This window comes from Bos grunniens, chromosome 14 (genome assembly GCF_055505025.1).
Source record: "Bos grunniens cultivar Pamir isolate PY7600 chromosome 14, Bosgru_T2T1.0, whole genome shotgun sequence".
Lineage (NCBI taxonomy): Eukaryota > Metazoa > Chordata > Mammalia > Artiodactyla > Bovidae > Bos > Bos grunniens.
This window is the reverse complement of record NC_141178.1, coordinates 57,787,029-57,807,853: the sequence shown is the minus strand read 5'-3', so window position 1 is coordinate 57,807,853 and position 20,825 is coordinate 57,787,029. Positions and strand designations below refer to the sequence as shown.

General features: G+C 40.6%; 1 protein-coding gene and 1 long non-coding RNA gene across 3 annotated transcripts in view; one reads left to right on the top strand and one right to left on the bottom strand.

Annotated features, from left to right (window-relative positions):
• The window catches only part of LOC147359475 (uncharacterized), a 30,424-nt gene extending 25,721 nt beyond the window's left edge, over nt 1-4,703 (bottom strand). The window contains exon 1 of the long non-coding RNA XR_015140838.1: nt 3,818-4,703. This is a non-coding gene — a long non-coding RNA (uncharacterized LOC147359475). The remainder of the gene's footprint in view (nt 1-3,817) is intronic.
• A 48-nt stretch (nt 4,704-4,751) lies between these two features.
• The window catches only part of UBXN2B (UBX domain protein 2B), a 36,830-nt gene continuing 20,756 nt past the window's right edge, over nt 4,752-20,825 (top strand). For both annotated transcript variants that reach the window (XR_015140837.1, XM_086336905.1), the window contains exons 1-2: nt 4,752-4,889; nt 19,349-19,452. Coding sequence is in view for 1 of the 2 variants with exons in the window: in XM_086336905.1 (XP_086193031.1) it covers nt 4,806-4,889; nt 19,349-19,452 (188 nt within the window). In the remaining variant the exon portion in view is untranslated. The remainder of the gene's footprint in view (nt 4,890-19,348; nt 19,453-20,825) is intronic.

Sequence of the window (20,825 nt, the reverse complement as noted above, 5' to 3'; positions counted from 1 at the left end):
TCAAGCTACCAACATGCTGCCACCACAGCAGACCATTATATGGTATTTCATCATGTAAATACAACAGATGTATGGATAATAATAAAGTGTATTTAAATAATTTTGAAATAATCTCTTGAGTATTGATTACATTGCTTTTTAATATGATTTCATTGTAAGTTTTTGTAATTTACTTTTCTTTTACTTTTTTAATTGAAGCATAGTTGATTTACAAGGTTGTGTTAGTTTCAGGTGTACAGCAAAGTGATTCAGTTATACATATATACATTTATGTATCTTTTTTCTAGTCTTTTCCAGAGGTTATTACAAGATATTGAATATGGGGTTCCCTATGCTATATTGTAAAATTCCTGTTGTTTATTTACTTTATATATGGCAGTGTGTATCTGAAGCTTCTGTGAGCTTCCCACGTGGTGCTAGTGGTAAAGAATCCATCTGCCAATGCAGGAGACACAAGAGAAGCAGGTTCAATCCCTGGATCGGAAGATTCCCTGGGAAAGGGAATGGCAACCCACTCCAGTATTGTTGTCTGAGAAATCCCATGGACAGATGAGCCTGGCAGGCTACAGTATCTGTTAGTTCCCATACTCCTGATTTATCCCTCCCTCTTTGCCCTTAATTTTTAATACTGGCTGTGTTTAACAACTGCTTTTAAAATTCCTGAAAAATTAACCACAGGCTCTCCTGAACCAGGATAAGCCACCTCCTGCACATCCCTGACTTTAAGTATCTCGAAAACACAGCTTCACTGTCCCAGCTGTCAATCTCAAACTGCTAAAATGTGGGTTTTCCTCTCTATGAAATTCATATTGACCCTGGTACTGCAACCTCTTCTCTTAATCCAGTGGACACATTCCAATTCTCTTTTTTTTTTTTTTTTTTTTTTGCCTTACTGCGAGACTCATGGTATCTTAATTACCCGATCCAGGATTGAACCCGGGCCAAGCCAGTGAAAGCGCCAAATCCTGACCACTAGCCCACCAGGGAACTGCTCCAATCCTAACCTTGATTATCTGTAGGAAATGGCACTGTTAGTCTCCTCGAAATTGCCTTCTCACTGGTCTGTCCAGCCTCTTGTCTTCGTCCTTCCTCTCTGACTACTTTCAGCGTCTCCTCTGAATATTCTCCTTTTACCCGCTGAGACTTTCAGGTTTGTTTTTTTCCGAGTATTCTTGTTCCTCGAATTTTATCACATCTCACACTTTTCCAAAAGCCTCACCTACCCTGTTATCACTCACAGGCAGTCAACACCAATTCCCTATCTTCAGAATCCTCTCCTCGCCTCCTAGTATCTAGACCCACATTTGCAGTTGTTCCATGAAGTATTTCCCTGTGTCCCACAAAAATTTCACGTTCAAAATGTCCATAATACTCTCTTCCCTTGTGGTTTTATGACTATGTTTAGTGTGATGTTTGGAGTCCTCCTTCTTTGTGTGTGTGGGTGTGTGTGTATCTATTACAAATTTTAGGTCCCATGAGGTTTACATACACCTACCTATTATATAAATTAGATGGGATGATTTTAAGCTGATGATCTCCAAAGTGACCTTTCCTATTTTATTTTATATCTATGCAATCTGATAGATGTTCACTAAACCTACTGGGGTAAACATTCCATGATGTATGTAAGTCAGATCATTATGCTATACCCCTTAAAGTTACACAGCACCAGGTGTCAGTCATACCTCAATAAAACTGGGAGAAAACAAAGCAAAACAAAGCCACAACGTGTCCAGAACAAACTTGTTTCTTTCTTTTGAAGTCTGCCTCTCCTTCTCAACTCAAAGATTTGTAGGAGGCACTATGTGCCAAATCACCTAGCCAAAACCCTGAGTGTCATTCTTTACCCCTCCTTCTTTCCTATATTTCTCATGAAAGACTCCAGCCCCAGTTGGCTCAGGTCCTAAAATCTCTACCAATTATTGCTTCTCTTTTTACTCACTGCCACTGATAAAACTTTAATCTTGGAAGTCCCCTCACTGCCTTGGGCCCAGGTTCGATCCCTGATCAGGGAACTGAGATCACATGAGCTACACAGCCAAAAAAAAAAAAAAAAATGTTCTTTAATCTTGCTCATCCCTCACTGTTGTAATAACCTGCTAATTTCATGATTCTTATTCATCTTACACACCGAGGCTTCTGTTATCTTTTTAAATCACAAATCACTTAATGGCTCCCAATTGCCTAAGACCAGTGGTTCTCAACCATGGCTGTGCAACAGAATTATCTGGGGTGGGGGGGTTCAACCAATTGTGTAAATGTATGATTTACATATAATAAGGTACACTCATTTTAAGTATATAGTTCAATATGTTTTTGACAAATACTCACACATATATGTAACTATCACTACCAATAAAGATATAAAACATTTTCATCACCTCAAATAGTTTCCACATAACCTTTGTCGGTCAAATTCCCCAAGTTTATCATTTCCCAAAGAACTGACCCCAAGCAATTTACTGCCAGTTTTCCTTCAGTAAAGATAAGTTTTGCCTGCTCTAGAATCTCACACACATTGAATCAGACAATATTTACTTTTTTGCATCTGACTTCTTTTACTCAAGATCATGGCTTTGAGATTCAGTCATGGTGTGTTAATCAGTAATTTCTTCCTTTTTATTGTTGAGTAGTAGTCTGTGCTATGAAATTTCTCAAAATGTTATTCATTCGTTGATGGACATTTGGATAGTTTGCAGTTTGGAGCTATCATGAATAAAGCTTCTATGAACATTTAGGTACAAATATTTTTGTCAACACATATTTTCATTCCTCTTGGGTCAATACTTGGGAGGGTCAATGCTGGGTCTTAAGACAATGAATACTTAAGTTTAGAAGAAACTATTTTCCAAAGTAGCTGCACCATTTTCTATTTCACCAGCACTGTAGGAGAGTTCCAGGCACAAAGCCAGGACAAACATCGCTCATCTCGCTCGTTTCCCTTCTCTGGCACAGCACAGATCTGTACTGCCTGTAGTTCAGTGTCTGGAAATAATCGTCTCATATATTTTGTCTAGTGTTTTCATTGTTGGGAGGGGAAGGCAAATCCAGTATCAGGAACACTGTCATGGCCAGAAACAAAGTCCACATGGGGAGCATCTTAAAAAATATGCCTGACTGGAATCCCATACTAATTAAATCTGAGTTCCTGCATTGGGAATGGGAGGGGAGTTCTTTGTGCATGAGCCTTGAGAATCATTGGCCCAGGGCATAATATTTGATGTCTTCACTAAGGCAAGACCCCTCAGTACCTGTCCTGCATCTCCAGGCTAGATGGCAATCACACGCTCCAACCCCAACCATCTTTTATCATTTCTCCTAAGGTTCAGCCATGTGGTTACCAGCATTAACATGGTATTTCAAACCCATGCCTTTCGCTGTGGTCCTTTTAGGTTCAAAGTTTATCAGGAGCACTTATCCTTCAAGACTGGGGCAAAATGCCATTGGCTTTATGGGATATAAGGAAGATCCAGGGATTTCTAGGGCAGAATGTTGTACTAATTGAAAAAGATGGTTGTACTAATTGGACAAGATGTTGGACGAGATGGTTGGATGGCATCATGGACTCAACGGACATGAGTTTGAGCAAACTCCTGGAGACTGTCAAGCACAGGGAAGCCTAGCGTACTTCAGTCCATGGGGTTGCAGAGTGCGACACGACAGAGCGGCTGAACAACAAATACTGTACTAAAAAGAACATTGGGATAACCAGCAAATGCAAGGCTTAGTATCCGCTACCGCCATTCACAACAGAGTGAATTTAGTGGTTACTTGTCATCAGTTTTCCTTGGGTATAACACGGAATAACAATACTCACCTCCAAGAGCAGCAGACAAGAGAACACAAAGAACGCACCTAGCACGGTGCACGCAGCAGATGCCAGCAGAATATTTCCCTTCACACCCATCTTCCACTCCGAACATTTCCTGCAAAGTTTTACTGCAAATGGCATTTACGCTGTTTATATCTCTTTTCCTCCGCTAGACTGTGAGGTTTATAATGACCAGGACTACTTTCTTTTTACCTTTGCGTCCGGAGTCATAGAAAAAACCTGGGATAAGACAGGAGTCTGAACAAGTCTCAGGTGAATAAAGAGAATTTAGGAGTATCTAGCTCTAATCGCTGGAGAAGGCAACGGCACCCCACTCCAGTACTCTTGCCCGGAGAATCCCATGGACGGAGGAGCCTGGTGGGCTGCAGTCCATGGGGTCGCTAAGAGTCAAAGACGACTGAGCAACTTCACTTTCTCTTTTCACTTTCATGCATTGGAGATGGAAATGGCAACCCACTCCAGGGTTCTTGCCTGGAGAATCCCAGGGACGGGGGAGCCTGGTGGGCTGCCGTCTCTGGGCTCGCACAGAGTCGGACACGACTGAAGCGACTTAGCAGCAGCAGCTCTAATCACAGAGAGTTTACGGGGTTCTTTTCTCAACAACACTTCACGCTTCGGGGACGACGCACCACCCAATCCTTGGCAGGGAAACGAGAGAATGTGACCGAGATGGGAAAAGTAAGGTGGCACTTTCCATCAGATGAACTCTCCAGAAGACATTGTCACCATGGGGTAAAGAAATCCCCAAGTCCGTGCTGCCCTTCTCGGAAAGGAAACTCTGAGCCAACTTCCTTTAAGGAAAGGAGCGGGACCGGACAGGTGGGCGGGCGCCGGAAGAGGGGCGCGCGGGGAGTGGGGGAGAGGGGCGGGGGAGGCGGAGGCGCACTGGGACCGCTCCGCCCCGCCGTTGCCAGGCAACCGGCCCCGGAAGTCGCGGGAGGCGCGTCGGCGGCGGTGCCGGGAGCGGTGAAAGATGGCGGAGGGCGGCGGCGGAGAGGCGGGCGAGGAGGAGCCGAGGGCGGCGGGGCCGCGGCCCCCGAGCGCGCGGGACTTGCAGGTGCGGCGGGCGGTGCGGCGGGGGAATGTGTGGGGCCGTTCCGGTCGCGGCCGAGCTTCTCAGACCCGCCCGGGGACCGAACTCGGACTCCGTGGGTCTCCCCCGGGCGGCACGCCGGACAGGGGCGTCGGGAGAAACGAGTGTCGGCGCCCCGCGCTCTCAGGTGTCCCGGCGGCGTTTCCCCTCCACCCCTCTTGCCTTTTAAGAAGCAGCTGTTGATTCCGAATGGCTTCTTTGAGGGGTCAGTTGAATGCTTCACTGGTTGACGCTCCGGTCAGACTTATGCAGAAGGAAACTCTGAGGTGGCCGTGGGGAAGTCGAGTCACAAGGAAGCCGGTTTGGTCTTGTTTCTCTCGGATGCTGTTTCTGGCTTATTTAAATGTAAAAATGGTTCCTTTTTAATCAGAGAGCTTTTCCCTTTCAGTTCAGTTCAGTCGCTCAGTCGTGTCCTACTCTTTGCGACCCCATGAATCGCAGCATGCCAGGCCTCCCTGTCCATCACCAACTCCCGGAGTTCACTCAGACTCACGTCCATCGAGTCAGTGATGCCATCCAGCCATCTCATCCTCTGTCGTCCCCTTCTCCTCTTGCCCCCAATCCCTCCCAGCATCAGGGCCTTTTTCAGTGAGTCAACTCTTCGCATGAGGTGGCCAAAGTACTGGAGTTTCAGCCTTAGCATCATTCCTTCCAAAGAAATCCCAGGGCTGATCTCCTTTCACAGTGACCTAAATAAGTATTTCATCCTACGTCTCGCACCCTAGTCGTTACTGCTATAGGGTAGAAAACATTGCACGTAAGAAACGGGGATGTAAAACTTTGTAATGTTACAGGACATTGACATTAATTGCCTCAATACCAGCGCCCTCTGCCAGGTGCTTCACGCTACTCATTTTAGGGTGTTTTTTTAACTGTCCCTTTGTAAGATGATTGATAAAATTGAAACAGTGAAGATGTGTGTCTCCTCAGTCGCAGTTTGCGACCCCATGGACTGTAGCCCGCCAGGCTTCTCTGTCCATGGGATTCTCCAGGCAAGAATACTGGAATGGATTGCCATTTCCTTCTCCAGGGGATCTTCCCTACCCAGGGATCGAACCACCATCTCCTTCATTGGCAAGTGGATTCTTTACCACTGAGCCACCTGGGAAACCCCAAACGCCTATAGGGACTATAATTAAACATGAATGTCCCTCCATCTACCAGGCTTAGTAGAAAAGGTCTATTATAATTCTTTATTGTCACACCTTCATTCTGCTTCTTTAAACGAATGTATATTGACCACCTGCCCTGTAACATACTACTAAGCTCTGGGAATGCAGAGATAAATAGTACATCAAATCCACAGTTGGTGCTGGGACACTGGAAGGGCCTAGAAGTGTGAAAGGCATTTCTACCCATTGTTTGCCTAAATAAGATACACATGAATTTAACATAACATTTTTAAGATGGAGGATGATTGAGTGCCAAGATAAGCAGTGCATACAGTGATGAATTTGGAGAATGGAGTGATCAGTGTCAGCTTAGGAAATGAACTCAATGTATTGATAAAACATTTGCAGTATTTATGACTCAATTTAGTAGTAGTAAACAGAATCCAGAAGTAGGAGGGTTTCATCTACCTCATCTTGTCTATTGAAGGCCAGCATCACTAAGACGCAGCATGTGCCCTTGGGGGAAAAATAGTGTTTCTAGTCAGAACAGCTTCAGCTTGCTCCTTGACCTTGCTGCTTAGTAGTCACGTGAGTATAGGAGAAATGTCCTAACTTCTCTGATCCTGTGTCTTTATTCATAAATTCAGGGTTATGTTGATCACAGGTGTCAAGGATGAAATAAAGGAATGTCTGTAAAGTGCCTCTTCAGTATTACCCTGGCTCAGACTTGCTTACTAAATATTTGGCTCTTTTTCCCTTAAAGGAGAAAATACTGTAACTTTCACTGGTTAGTCCATCTAATGCTACTAAGTTAAAACTATGTGACCTAATAGCCTTTCTCTAATTTAAATCTATTTCTTCTTATGTGAAAAATGAGAATAGCTTGGTTAATGATCACCTGATACTTGTCAAATTTAGACTGAGTCCACTGGATTGATATGATTAATTGTTGGAAATGTTGTAGATGTCGCTAATTTTGAGAATGCCTTCCTTTCCACCATCAATTAGAAAATAAACTTTTTTTTTTTCCAGTCTCCTATCTACTTTTCGGTAGGTAGATTACTGATTTTTTTATGAATGTGATTTGGCATTTCAAATACATTAAGTATTGATAATGTTTATTTTAGAATTTAATAAGAATGTGAAGAATTTGCAAAGAAACCCCGGAAGAAAAGAACCAAAGTAATGACATATGAAGTAATAGAGTGCGTATCAAAGGTTTAAAAGAATTGGATAATGTTCTTCTCCCCAGCTGGTTTCTTGGATAGTGAATATTTTTGGATTATCTTTTTATTGTTTAATCTAGCTGTGTTATTTTAAGCATTACCCAGTTAGTTCAGTTTTCAGTAGATACTTCTTAATTTCCTGGCAACTTGCTCTAAGAGTCTTTCACAGTATTATTGAGGAGAGAAGGGTGATGTGTTACTAATTGGAACAAGCAGAAGTATCGCTCCGTGCCTATTTGTCAGCTGCCGTGCAGTGTGGGGTTTGTCAGCCTCTAAAGTAGGAGAGATTTCCTCATTTACCACACCAGGAGAGATGGATGGTCGTCCCCCAAAAGCCTCCCAGCACAGTGAGCCTCTGACTCTCTAAAAGCAGAAGTTTCCCCTGGGTCCCACAATGAGAGTAGATTTTATCTCCCTTCCTCCTCCGGAATTGGGAACATTTAAGGGGGAAGCTTGGGACAGGAGTGCTGGTGACAGTATGTAGGTACTCAGTCGTGTCCAACTCTTTGTGACCCCATACACTGCAGCCTGCCAGGCTTCTCTGTCCATGGGATTCTCCAGGCAAGAATACTGGAGTGGGTTGCCATTTCCTACTGCAGGGGATCTTCCCTACCCAGAGATCTAACCCGCATCTCTTCTGTCTCCTGCACTGGCAGGTGGGGTCTTCTCCTCTGCACCACCTGGGAAGCCCCTGTTAAGTGGCACTTGTTGTTCAGTCACTTAGTGTGTCCAGCTCTTTGTGACCCCGTGGACCACAGCATGCCTGGCTTCCCTGTCCTTCACCAACTCCTGGAGCTTGCTCAAGCTCATGTGCATTGAGTTGGTGGTGCCATCCAACCATCTCAACCTCTATTGTCCCATTCTCCTCCTGCCTTCCATCTTTCCCAGCATCAGAGTATTTTCCAATGAGTCAGCTCTTTGCATCAGGTGGTCAAAGTATTGGAATTTCAGCTTCAGCATCAGTCCTTCCAATGAGTATTCAGGGTTGATTTCCTTTAGGATTGACTGGTTTGATCTCCTTGCAGTCCAGGGGACTCTCAAGAGTCTTCTCCAACACCACAGTTCAAAAGCATCAGTTCTTTGGTGCTCAGCCTTCTTTATGGTCCAACTCTCACATCCATACATGACGACTGGAAAAACCATAGCTTTGACTATTCAGATCTTTGTTGTCAAAGTAATGACAAAGTGACAGTACTCACCCCAAACCTCAGTGTTCATTAGTAGTTCTGAACGTCTTCAGAGCCCTTTGTCTCTTGTCATGCCCTTCCCTCTATCCACACACGTGGAGTTAACAGATTAGGTACACTCTGTTCCAGGTCTCCTCAGAATGATATCAAAAGAAAAAGATTTCGGTTTTTATTTCTTTATTTCCATATAGGTTGGAGTTGGGGAAAAATTGGGGCTAACTTAAGTACTTACCAGGGTTTGGAATAGGCTTTGGATGGGGCAGAGAAGAGAGTTCTGTCAGTGAGAAAAGAGTAGGACTATCTGGGACCTTCATCCTCTTGGTGTCAGTGTCCCTTATCCTTGGTTCTCAGTTTTAACGTGCATCAGAGTCACCTGAAAGGTTTGCTCAAGCACAGGTTCCTGAACCCCACCCTGAGTTTCTGACTCTCTTGGTCCAGGGCAGGGCTTGAGCACCTGCAGTTTTAAAGGGCCCCCAGGTGATGCTGATGTTGCTCTTCTAGATTTAAGTCTGTATTGTACCTTCTGGGCTTCCCAGGTGGCTCAGGGGTAAAGAATCCTCCCGCCAGTGCAGGAGATGCTGGTTCAGTGCCTGGATTGGGAAGATCCCCTGGAGGAGGGCATGGCAACCTACTCCAGTATTCTTGCCTGGAAAATCCCATGGACAGAGGAGCCTTGCAGGCTAAGGTCCACCAGGTCACAAAGAACAGGACTGAGCGACTAAACAATAACATTATACCTTCTGGCAGTTGTCTAAGACTGGGAGTTCCAGTACTTTCAGTCTTTTGCTGTGTTGTTGATATTCTTACCCACAGTTTCAGGTTCTTTTCACACATTCATCACATTTCCAGTTCTAGAGAAAAAATTATCAGTGCTTACATATTTTATTCTCTCTGTGTGATTGAAATATCACATAATTTAGTTGTTTAGCTCATGGAAATCTGTCCTGATAATTCACAGTCCATAATTATTTCACAATGCATGTATTTTTATCTCTTTATTTGAGATTTTTCTGTCATTTTCTACTGGTTTTAACCAGTACCTCAGTTTATTATCTCTTCAGATATGGTGTCATTTGCTATGTTAAATAATACTAATTAGCTAATGAATTTATGCCATATGATGCTATAGGGACATCATGGATCCTGGCATTAATTCCCTTTAAATATCATTCATTTTCTTCTAAGTTAATGATGTGCCAGTAATAACTAGAACCTTTCAGCTAGTTGGACCCCCTGGTCTGATGTAATTTTCTCTATATTCCTATTTTATTAATATATGTTCCACATTTCATGGAATCAGAGGCATTGTTTGCATTATTCATTTATTTTGTAGAAGATTATTTGATTGTCAAGGTTTGTTCACATCTTCTTCAAGCAAAAAACAATGTACAAAACTATAGGAAATTTTGAGTTTGCCAAAAAGTTCATTCAGATTTTTCCATAACAGCTTATGAAAAAAAAAACCCAAACAAACTTTTGGCCAACCCAATATCTCAGTTTTTAAATCTATAGCATAATTTATCTACCCATATCTCTCTATGATTCCTGTTGTGTTGTAGTCTACATAATTTAACAAGAATTTTCTGGGTGCCTGTCCAGTTCTGCATTAGAAACAATTTGGGAAGCCTAAATTATAGTCATTCAGTCGTTCAGTCATGTCCGACTCTTTGCGACCCCATGAATCACAGCACGCCAGGCCTCCCTGTCCATCACCAACTCCCGGAGTTCACTCAGACTCACGTTCATCAAGTCAGTGATGCCATCCAGCCATCTCATCCTCTGTCGTCCCCTTCTCCTCCTGCCCCCAATCCCTCCCAGCATCAGAGTCTTTTCCAATGAGTCAACTCTTCGCGTGAGGTGGCCAAAGTACTGGAGTTTCAGCTTTAGCATCATTCCTTCCAAAGAAATCCCAAGGCTGATCTCCTTCAGAATGGACTGGTTGGATCTCCTTGCAGTCCAAGGGACTCTCAAGAGTCTTCTCCAACACCACAGTTCAAAAGCATCAATTCTTCGGCGCTCAGCCTTCTTCACAGTCCAACTCTCATATCCATACATGACCACAGGAAAAACCATAGCCTTGACTAGACAGACCTTTGTTGGCAAAGTAATGTCTCTGCTTTTGAATGTGCTGTCTAGGTTGGTCATAACTTTTCTTCCAAGGAGTAAGCGTCTTTTAATTTCATGGCTGCAGTCACCATCTGCAGTGATTTTGGAGCCCAAAAAAATAAAGTCTGACACTGTTTTCACTGTTTCCCCATCTATTTCCCATGATGTGATGGGACCAGATGCCATGGTCTTCGTTTTCTGAATGTTGAGCTTTAAGCCAACTTTTTCACTCTCCGCTTTCACTTTCATCAAGAGGCTTTTTAGTTCCTCCTCACTTTCTGCCATAAGGGTGGTGTCATCTGCATAGCTGAGTTTATTGATATTTCTCCCGGCAATCTTGATTCCAGCTTGTGTTTCTTCCAGTCCAGCGTTTCTCATGAGGTACTCTGCATATAAGTTAAATAAGCAGGGTGACAATATACAGCCTTGACGTACTCCTTTTCCTATTTGGAACCAGTCTGTTGTTCCATGTCCAGTTCTAACTGTTGCTTCCTGACCTGCATACAAATTTCTCAAGAGGCAGAAATTTATAAATTATAGTAGGGGGGATGAAATAGTAAGAAAAGTACACAAGTGATGAGAATGTAATATTTAATATGTGTCAATAATAGAATGCCATATGCTATAAGGATTTACATCACTTAAGAAAACTAGAAAAGGCTTCGTAAAGGATGGCTATAATGGGCCTTTGACATACAGGTACCATTTCCATTGATGGAGGAATAGCATAAAAATAATTCATAGAGCAATATTATCATCTCATGAGGAAATCCATAAAGGAATATGGTTTTGAAGAAAATTTTTGAAGGTAAAAATTTCTTAAAACCTTGGGTCCAGGTAATTAGAGTGTCTGTCTCTGTCCATCTCTCTCATTTATTTTTTTGTGCATGGTGAGGGTGGTTTGTTTGTTTCTCCCTTTTGGAGAAGATAAGGTAGGAAAAGATCATAGAAGATATATAGATAATACTGGAGCAAGAAAAATCTTGGGGAAAATGAAACAGTGATAAAAATCATTGTTGAGGAGGTTTTAATACTACCTTCTGGTAATGGAGCATTTGCCTTGTGCTTCACATACATTATGTAATCCCTTTATTGTAGACATTAGAAGATGAGGGAACTAAAAAGCTCAGAGAAGTTAAATAATTTGCTTAAGCTCACACAGTAAAAACCTAAGTTAGGAGTTTAATAAGATTCTTTTAGGCTACACTACACTTTTATAATTAAGGTTTCTTGCAAAATTAACATGATAGAAACATGAAAGTTGACATATGTGTACGCAGTGGCGGTCAAAAGTTAGGTGGGAAAAATAAAGCCTTTCAGTTTTGTTTTCTTGTTTCTTGCATATTTTAAAGGTTGATTAATAGACTCTTCAGAAAATTAGCTTTGGCCCAGTTCCCTATTTTTCTTTTCCTACTGAGGACAGAATCCCTGGAGATTGTTTCATATTTCTCGTTTTCTAGGAGTACTTCATCTGAGTTTTGCAGCAGAGTGTTTCTTGGTTTTTTTAATTTTCCAAAGATTAGGGTCATGCCAGTTTTAATTGAATAGCCACAAGGGCCATGAAGGAAAGTCTGACTTGAGTTGTCCAAGGATGTCAAAAGTGGAAACAATATAACTTATATAATAATGAAATATTTTGATAATTTCTTAAAATTGCAGTTTCAAAAAGTATGCTTTGTTGACTTCATTTTGAAAGAGATATCCAGCCATATATTTATAAAGCATAATTTGGTAAAACTGCTTTCTAACAGTTATATAAACTATATATATTTTTTTCATTGTCTTTTATTTTTTAGAAGCTTATTTTCCTAAACTTTAGAAGTTTTTATGTCTGGTAAACTTATAAATAGAATAATTTTGAAATTGTCTTATGTACTCAGATTTTGAAAACGTGAAGAACTAAATGAAATATTTTTATGGGATCTAATGAGAGCAAGCTGACATAAGTGTAAAACATCTTCAAGTATTTTTAAAAGAATTATAGTTCCAACTTTGAAACTAATCTGTTACCAAATCATTTTTGAAGCTGTTGAATAGTTCATTGAAAGTAATTAAGCTATTATTGTAACTTAGTTATGCTACTATGTGTGACATTTTTTTTTATCTTTTTATTTTTTTTTATTTATTTTTTTAATTAATTTTATTTTATTTTTAAACCTTACATAATTGTATTAGTTTTGCCAAATATCAAAATGAATACACCACAGGTATACATGTGTTCCCCATCCTGAACCCTCCTCCCTCCTCCCTCCTCATACCATCCCTCTGGGTCGTCCCAGTGCACCAGCCCCAAGCATCCAGCATCGTGCATTGAACCTGGACTGGCATCTCGTTTCATACATGACATTTCACATGTTTCAATGCCATTCTCCCAAATCTTCCCACCCTCTCCCTCTCCCACAGAGTCCATAAGACTGTTCTATACATCAGTGTCTCTTTTGCTGTCTCGTATACAGGGTTATCGTTACCATCTTTCTAAATTCCATATATATGCGTTAGTATACTGTATTGGTGTTTTTCCTTCTGGCTTACTTCACTCTGTATAATAGGCTCCAGTTTCATCCACCTCATTAGAATTGATTCAAATGTATTCTTTTTAATGGCTGAGTAATACTCCATTGTGTATATGTACCACAGCTTTCTTATCCATTCATCTGCTGATGGACATCTAGGTTGCTTCCATGTCCTGGCTATTATAAACAGTGCTGCGATGAACATTGGGGTACACGTGTCTCTTTCCCTTCTGGTTTCCTCAGTGTGTATGCCCAGCAGTGGGATTGCTGGATCATAAGGCAGTTCTATTTCCAGTTTTTTAAGGAATCTCCACACTGTTCTCCATAGTGGCTGTACTAGTTTGCATTCCCACCAACAGTGTAAGAGGGTTCCCTTTTCTCCACACCCTCTCCAGCATTTATTATTTGTAGACTTTTGGGTCGCAGCCATTCTGACTGGTGTGAAATGGTATCTCATAGTGGTTTTGATTTGCATTTCTCTGATAATGAGTGATGTTGAGCATCTTTTCATGTGTTTGTTAGCCATCTGTATGTCTTCTTTGGAGAAATGTCTATTTAGATCTTTGGCCCACTTTTTGATTGGGTCATTTATTTTTCTGGAGTTGAGCTGTAGGAGTTGCTTGTATATTTTTGAGATTAGTTGTTTGTCGGTTGCTTCATTTGCTATTATTTTCTCCCATTCTGAAGGCTGTCTTTTCACCTTGCTGATAGTTTCCTTTGATGTGCAGAAGCTTTTAAGGTTAATTAGGTCCCATTTGTTTATTTTTGCTTTTATTTCCAATATTCTGGGAGGTGGGTCATAGAGGATCCTGCTGTGATGTATGTCAGAGAGTGTTTTGCCTATGTTCTCCTCTAGGAGTTTTATAGTTTCTGGTCTTACGTTGAGATCTTTAATCCATTTTGAGTTTATTTTTGTATATGGTATTAGAAAGTGTTCTAGTTTCATTCTTTTACAAGTGGTTGACCAGATTTCCCAGCACCACTTGTTAAAGAGATTGTCTTTAATCCATTGTATATTCTTGCCTCCTTTGTCAAAGATAAGGTGTCCATATGTGCGTGGATTTATCTCTGGGCTTTCTATTTTGTTCCATTGATCTATATTTCTGTCTTTGTGCCAGTACCATACTGTCTTGATAACTGTGGCTTTGTAGTAAAGCCTGAAGTCAGGTAGGTTGATTCCTCCAGTTCCATTTTTCTTTCTCAAGATCGCTTTGGCTATTCGAGGTTTTTTGTATTTCCATACAAATTGTGAAATTATTTGTTCTAGCTCTGTGAAGAATACTGTTGGTAGCTTGATAGGGATTGCATTGAATCTATAAATTGCTTTGGGTAGTATACTCATTTTCACTATATTGATTCTTCCAGTCCATGAACATGGTATATTTCTCCATCTATTAGTGTCCTCTTTGATTTCTTTCACCAGTGTTTTATAGTTTTCTATATATAGGTCTTTAGTTTCTTTAGGTAGATATATTCCTAAGTATTTTATTCTTTTCGTTGCAATGGTGAATGGAATTGTTTCCTTAATTTCTCTTTCTGTTTTCTCATTATTAGTGTATAGGAATGCAAGGGATTTCTGTGTGTTGATTTTATATCCTGCAACTTTACTATAATCATTGATTAGTTCTAGTAATTTTCTGGTGGAGTCTTTAGGGTTTTCTATGTAGAGGATCATGTCATCTGCAAATAGTGAGAGTTTTACTTCTTCTTTTCCAATTTGGATTCCTTTTATTTCTTTTTCTGCTCTGATTGCTGTGGCCAAAACTTCCAAAACTATGTTGAGTAGTAATGGTGAAAGTGGGCACCCTTGTCTTGTTCCTGACTTTAGAGGAAATGCTTTCAATTTTTCACCATTGAGGATAATGTTTGCTGTGGGTTTGTCATATATAGCTTTTATTATGTTGAGGTATATTCCTTCTATTCCTGCTTTCTGGAGAGTTTTTATCATAAATGGATGTTGAATTTTGTCAAAGGCTTTCTCTGCATCTATTGAGATAATCATATGGTTTTTGTTTTTCAATTTGTTAATGTGGTGTATTACATTGATTGATTTGCGGATATTGAAGAATCCTTGCATCCCTGGGATAAAGCCCACTTGGTCATGGTGTATGATCTTTTTAATGTGTTGTTGGATTCTGATTGCTAGAATTTTGTTAAGGATTTTTGCATCTATGTTCATCAGTGATATTGGCCTGTAGTTTTCTTTTTTTATGGGATCTTTGTCAGGTTTTGGTATTAGGGTGATGGTGGCCTCATAGAATGAGTTTGGAAGTTTACCTTCCTCTGCAATTTTCTGGAAGAGTTTGAGCAGGATAGGTGTTAGCTCTTCTCTAAATTTTTGGTAGAATTCAGCTGTGAAGCCGTCTGGACCTGGGCTTTTGTTTGCTGGAAGATTTTTGATTACAGTTTCAATTTCCGTGCTTGTGATGGGTCTGTTAAGGTTTTCTATTTCTTCCTGGTCGAGTTTTGGAAAGTTGTACTTTTCTAAGAATTTGTCCATTTCTTCCTCGTTGTCCATTTTATTGGCATATAATTGTTGATAATAGTCTCTTATGATCCTTTGTATTTCTGTGTTGTCTGTTGTGATCTCTCCATTTTCGTTTCTAATTTTATTGATTTGATTTTTCTCCCTTTGTTTCTTGATGAGTCTGGCTAATGGTTTGTCAATTTTATTTATCCTTTCAAAGAACCAGCTTTTGGCTTTGTTGATTTTTGCTATGGTCTCTTTTGTTTCTTTTGCATTTATTTCTGCTCTAATTTTTAAGATTTATTTCCTTCTACTAACCCTGGGGTTCTTCATTTCTTCCTTTTCTAGTTGCTTTAGGTGTAGAGTTAGGTTATTTATTTGACTTTTTTCTTGTTTCTTGAGGTGTGCCTGTATTGCTATGAACTTTCCCCTTAGGACTGCTTTTACTGTGTCCCACAGGTTTTGGGTTGTTGTGTTTTCATTTTCATTCGTTTCTATGCAAATTTTGATTTCTTTTTTGATTTCTTCTGTGATTTGTTGGTTATTCAGCAGCGTGTTGTTCAGCCTCCATATGTTGGAATTTTTAATAGTTTTTCTCCTGTAATTGAGATCTAATCTTACTGCATTGTGGTCAGAAAAGATGCTTGGAATGATTTCTATTTTTTTGAATTTACCGAGGCTAGCTTTATGGCCCAGGATGTGATCTATCCTGGAGAAGGTTCCATGTGCGCTTGAGAAAAAGGTGTAATTCATTGTTTTGGGATGAAATGTCCTATAGATATCAATTAGGTCTAACTGGTCTATTGTATCGTTTAACGTTTGTGTTTCCTTGTTAATTTTCTGTTTAGTTGATCTATCCATAGGTGTGAGTGGGGTATTAAAGTCTCCCACTATTATTGTGTTATTGTTAATTTCTCCTTTCATACTTGTTAGCATTTGTCTTACATACTGCGGTGCTCCCGTGTTGGGTGCATATATATTTATAATTGTTATATCTTCTTCTTGGATTGATCCTTTGATCATTATGTAGTGACCTTCTTTGTCTCTTTTCACAGCCTTTGTTTTAAAGTCTATTTTATCTGATATGAGTATTGCTACTCCTGCTTTCTTTTGGTCCCTATTTGCATGGAAAATCTTTTTCCAGCCCTTCACTTTCAGTCTGTATGTGTCCCCTGTTTTGAGGTGGGTCTCCTGTAGACAACATATATAGGGGTCTTGTTTTTGTATCCATTCAGCCAGTCTTTGTCTTTTGGTTGGGGCATTCAACCCATTTACGTTTAAGGTAATTACTGATAAGTATGATCCCGTTGCCATTTACTTTATTGTTTGGGGTTTGAATTTATACACCATTTTTGTGTTTCCTGTCTAGAGAATATCCTTTAGTATTTGTTGGAGAGCTGGTTTGGTGGTGCAGAATTCTCTCAGCTTTTGCTTGTCTGAGAAGCTTTTGATTTCTCCTTCATACTTGAATGAAATCCTTGCTGGGTACAATAATCTGGGCTGTAGGTTATTTTCTTTCATCATTTTAAGTATGTCTTGCCATTCCCTCCTGGCTTGAAGAGTTTCTATTGAAAGATCAGCTGTTATCCTTATGGGAATTCCCTTGTGTGTTATTTGTTGTTTTTCCCTTGCTGCTTTTAATATTTGTTCTTTGTGTTTGATCTTTGTTAATTTGATTAATATGTGTCTTGGGGTGTTTCGCCTTGGGTTTATCCTGTTTGGGATTCTCTGGGTTTCTTGGACTTGGGTGATTATTTCCTTCCCCAGTTTAGGGAAGTTTTCAACTATTATCTCCTCAAGTATTTTCTCATGGTCTTTCTTTTTGTCTTCTTCTTCTGGAACCCCTATGATTCGAATGTTGTAGCGTTTAATATTGTCCTGGAGGTCTCTGAGATTGTCCTCATGTCTTTTAATTCGTTTTTCTTTTATTCTCTCTGATTCATTTATTTCTACCATTCTATCTTCTAATTCACTAATCCTATCTTCTGCCTCTGTTATTCTACTATTTGTTGCCTCCAGAGTGTTTTTAATTTCATTTATTGCATTATTCATTATATATTGACTCTTTTTTATTTCTTCTAGGTCCTTGTTAAACCTTTCTTGCATCTTCTCAATCCTTGTCTCCAAGCTATTTATCTGTGATTCCATTTTAATTTCAAGATTTTGGATCAATTTCACTATCATTATTCGGAATTCTTTATCAGGTAGATTCCCTATCTCTTCCTCTTTTGTTTGGTTTGGTGGGCATTTATCTTGTTCCTTTATCTGCTGGCTATTCCTCTGTCTCTTCATCTTGTTTAAATTGCTGAGTTTGGGGTGTCCTTTCTGTATTCTGGCAGTTTGTGGAGTTCTCTTTATTGTGGCTTTTCCTCGCTGTGTGTGGGTTTGTACAGGTGGCTTGTCAAGGTTTCCTGGTTAGGGAAGCTTGTGTCGGTGTTCTGATGGGTGGTATTGTATTTCTTCTCTTTGTTCAGTCGCGCTGTGGGGAGGGAGGGAGGGATGCTGCAAACAATTAACACTGGCGTGCGCTCGCAGTGCCTCAGCCACACTGGGTCTGCCCCCACTCACGGCGCGTGTAGCCTCCCTGCCCACACTGCTCGGGCTCTAGGTTGTTCCGCCGGGAACAATCCGAGGCTGGCCCTGGGTTGCATGTACCTCCCAGGTCCAAGCTGCTCAGGTTCAGGCACTCGGGTAGTCCTTAGAGGCGCAGACTCAGTTGGGCCTGAGTTTTGTGCTCTTCCCAGGTCCGAGCAGCTCAAGTGATGAGGTGTTTGGCGAGCGCCAATGCTGCGACTTATCGCCTCCCCGCCACTCGGTTATCTGGGCGTAAAACCGGCGCACCTTCTTAGGCAGATGTTAACCGTCCAGACCCCCAAGAAGTTTTAGTTAGCAAAGAAGCCTGCTTACAGTTTTATAGATAATGTCTCTCTGGGGCTGCAATTGCCCCCTTCCGGCTCTGGCTGCCTGTCACCGGAGGGGGAAGGTCTGCAGCCGGCTATCTCTGTTCAATTCTTTGTTCCGTGCGCGGGCCTGGCGGTGTCTTAGGTTAGGGCTGGCTTTTCGCGTGGTAGATATCCCACAGTCTGGTTTGCTAGCCCAAATTATTTCGCTCAGATAGTGCTCAGGGTATTCAGGGCCAGATTCTTACTCTCAGCGATGCAGCCCGCGCCGCGCCTCCCTGCCCAGCCCCCGCTTGCTAATGGCGCGTGCAGGCGTCTGCGCTGCTTCTCCGCTGGGGGAGTTACCGTAGGACTCGCAATCTTCGAGTTTTAATTGTTTATTTATTTTTACTTCCTGTTATGTTGCCCTCTGTGCTTCCAAAGCTCGGCACAGATTCGGCAGCGAGAAGGTTTCCTGGTGTTTGGAAACTTCTCTCTTTTTAAGACTCCTTTCCCGGGACGGAACTCCGTCCCTCCCTCTTTTGTCTCTTTTTTTGTCTTTTATATTTTTTCCTACCTCCTTTCGAAGAGTTGGATTGCTTTTCTGGGTGCCTGATGTCCTCTGCCGGCATTCAGAAGTTGTTTTGTGGAATTTACTCGACGTTTAAATGCTCTTTTGATGAATTTGTGGGGGAGAAAGTGTTCTCCCCGTCCTACTCCTCCGCCATCTTGGCTCCTCCCTATGTGTGACATTTTAGTGAGAGCTACACTGGTTTTATTTTGGAAGGGAGTCATCTTCTGAAATAGCAGCCTTCATTTTTAATTAAAAATCTTGACTACTCAATTACAAGTTAATTTTCTATTCCTAACTTTTTGTACAGAGAGTTTATTTCTAATGTTTTTATACTTTATAACAAATCTGTTATTCTGTAGTTGGCCTTGGCAGAATTATATGAAGATGAAGTGAAATGCAAAGCTTCCAAATCTGATAGACCTAAAGCTACAGCCTTTAAAAGCCCACAGACAGCACCTCAAAGGTAAGTTTTGTTTTTCAAACTTGTATCCCTTTTTAGTTCACTAATCCCACATTATTTTAAATGGCCTTGGGAATTTTTTAACTATAATTTATTAAATATTTTTAAATACTATTTCTGAAACTATAATAGAAAGCAAGAAGAAAATTTGGGGGAAATTATCTTAAATACTTAATGTTTTGATAGACCTCACAAAGCATAGTATACTGAGTAGTATTTTTCTTGGGCACTGTGGTTCTATTTTGAGTCATAGGACTCATTGAGGATCTGATAAAAGCTACACCGTCTTTCCCCTAGAACATTTACATCCAGCTTTGTCATTCATTTTTAAAGGTTTGCGTGTTTCTTAAAGTCCATCCGTGGAACCCCTCTATGTGTTTTGTTCTCCATTTAAGAATCTGTGACTTTAGGACTCTGTCTTTCCTTCCATTGGATGATGCTACATCGAATAGTGATAGATAGTATTTGCTGTTGTTAAAACCCCTGAACTATAAAAAGAACCAACAGTGAAGATTTAAGAGATGGAAACCAGGTATATTTTATTGTCATGAGTTTTCTTATTTCCATGTATATGTTCATTAATGTCTTTTTAGTACACAAATCTCATTACTAGGGAGAAGCTTGAATTTCCCCATTACATCTCATTCTCAGAAAGTCTTTTATTTTTCCAGAAGTTGAAAAATTCAGTGGAAATTACTTTTTTTGTTTGTTACTATTCTGCCTTCCTTCTTCCTGTAGGGGAGATAAAATGACCTATCTTTCCTGAATGGAAAGAATAACACTTATAATTTATAATTTTCACCCCAACTTTTTATTTTACAATTTTTCAAATACATAGATAATCAAAAGATTAGGATAATGAACATATACTGTGTCTGCTCCAATATTCACCAGTTGTTTATATGCTGTAGCAGTTCATTGGTGCACACACACTCTGTTACTCAACCACCTGAAAGTAAATTGCAGCTGTGATAGCACTTCATCCCTAGAGGCTGCAGTCCACACCCAGTAAGACGCAAACACTCCTTGATAATGTCTCACACCTTAGAAAGTGAGCTCTGACTGCATGTCATTTACTACATAGTCCATAATCAGATACTCTTAGAGGTTTTGAGGATTTAGGATACATTTCACTGATGATGCCGGTTTTAAATCTGAATCCAGAGCATTCTTCCCATCTTTCCATTGTCTGCTTTTAACTCATCTGTTTAAAGCTTATTACGTTGACATTGAAGAGCTGGGCCCAGATGTCTTATAAAATGTCCCACATTCAAGGTCACTGTTTCCTCACATTTAGATTCTCGTTAAATGCTTGTCACGAGTTTCTTGTTAAACATGCTTGTCAAGAGTACTACTTATTGACATTTTCTGCTGTG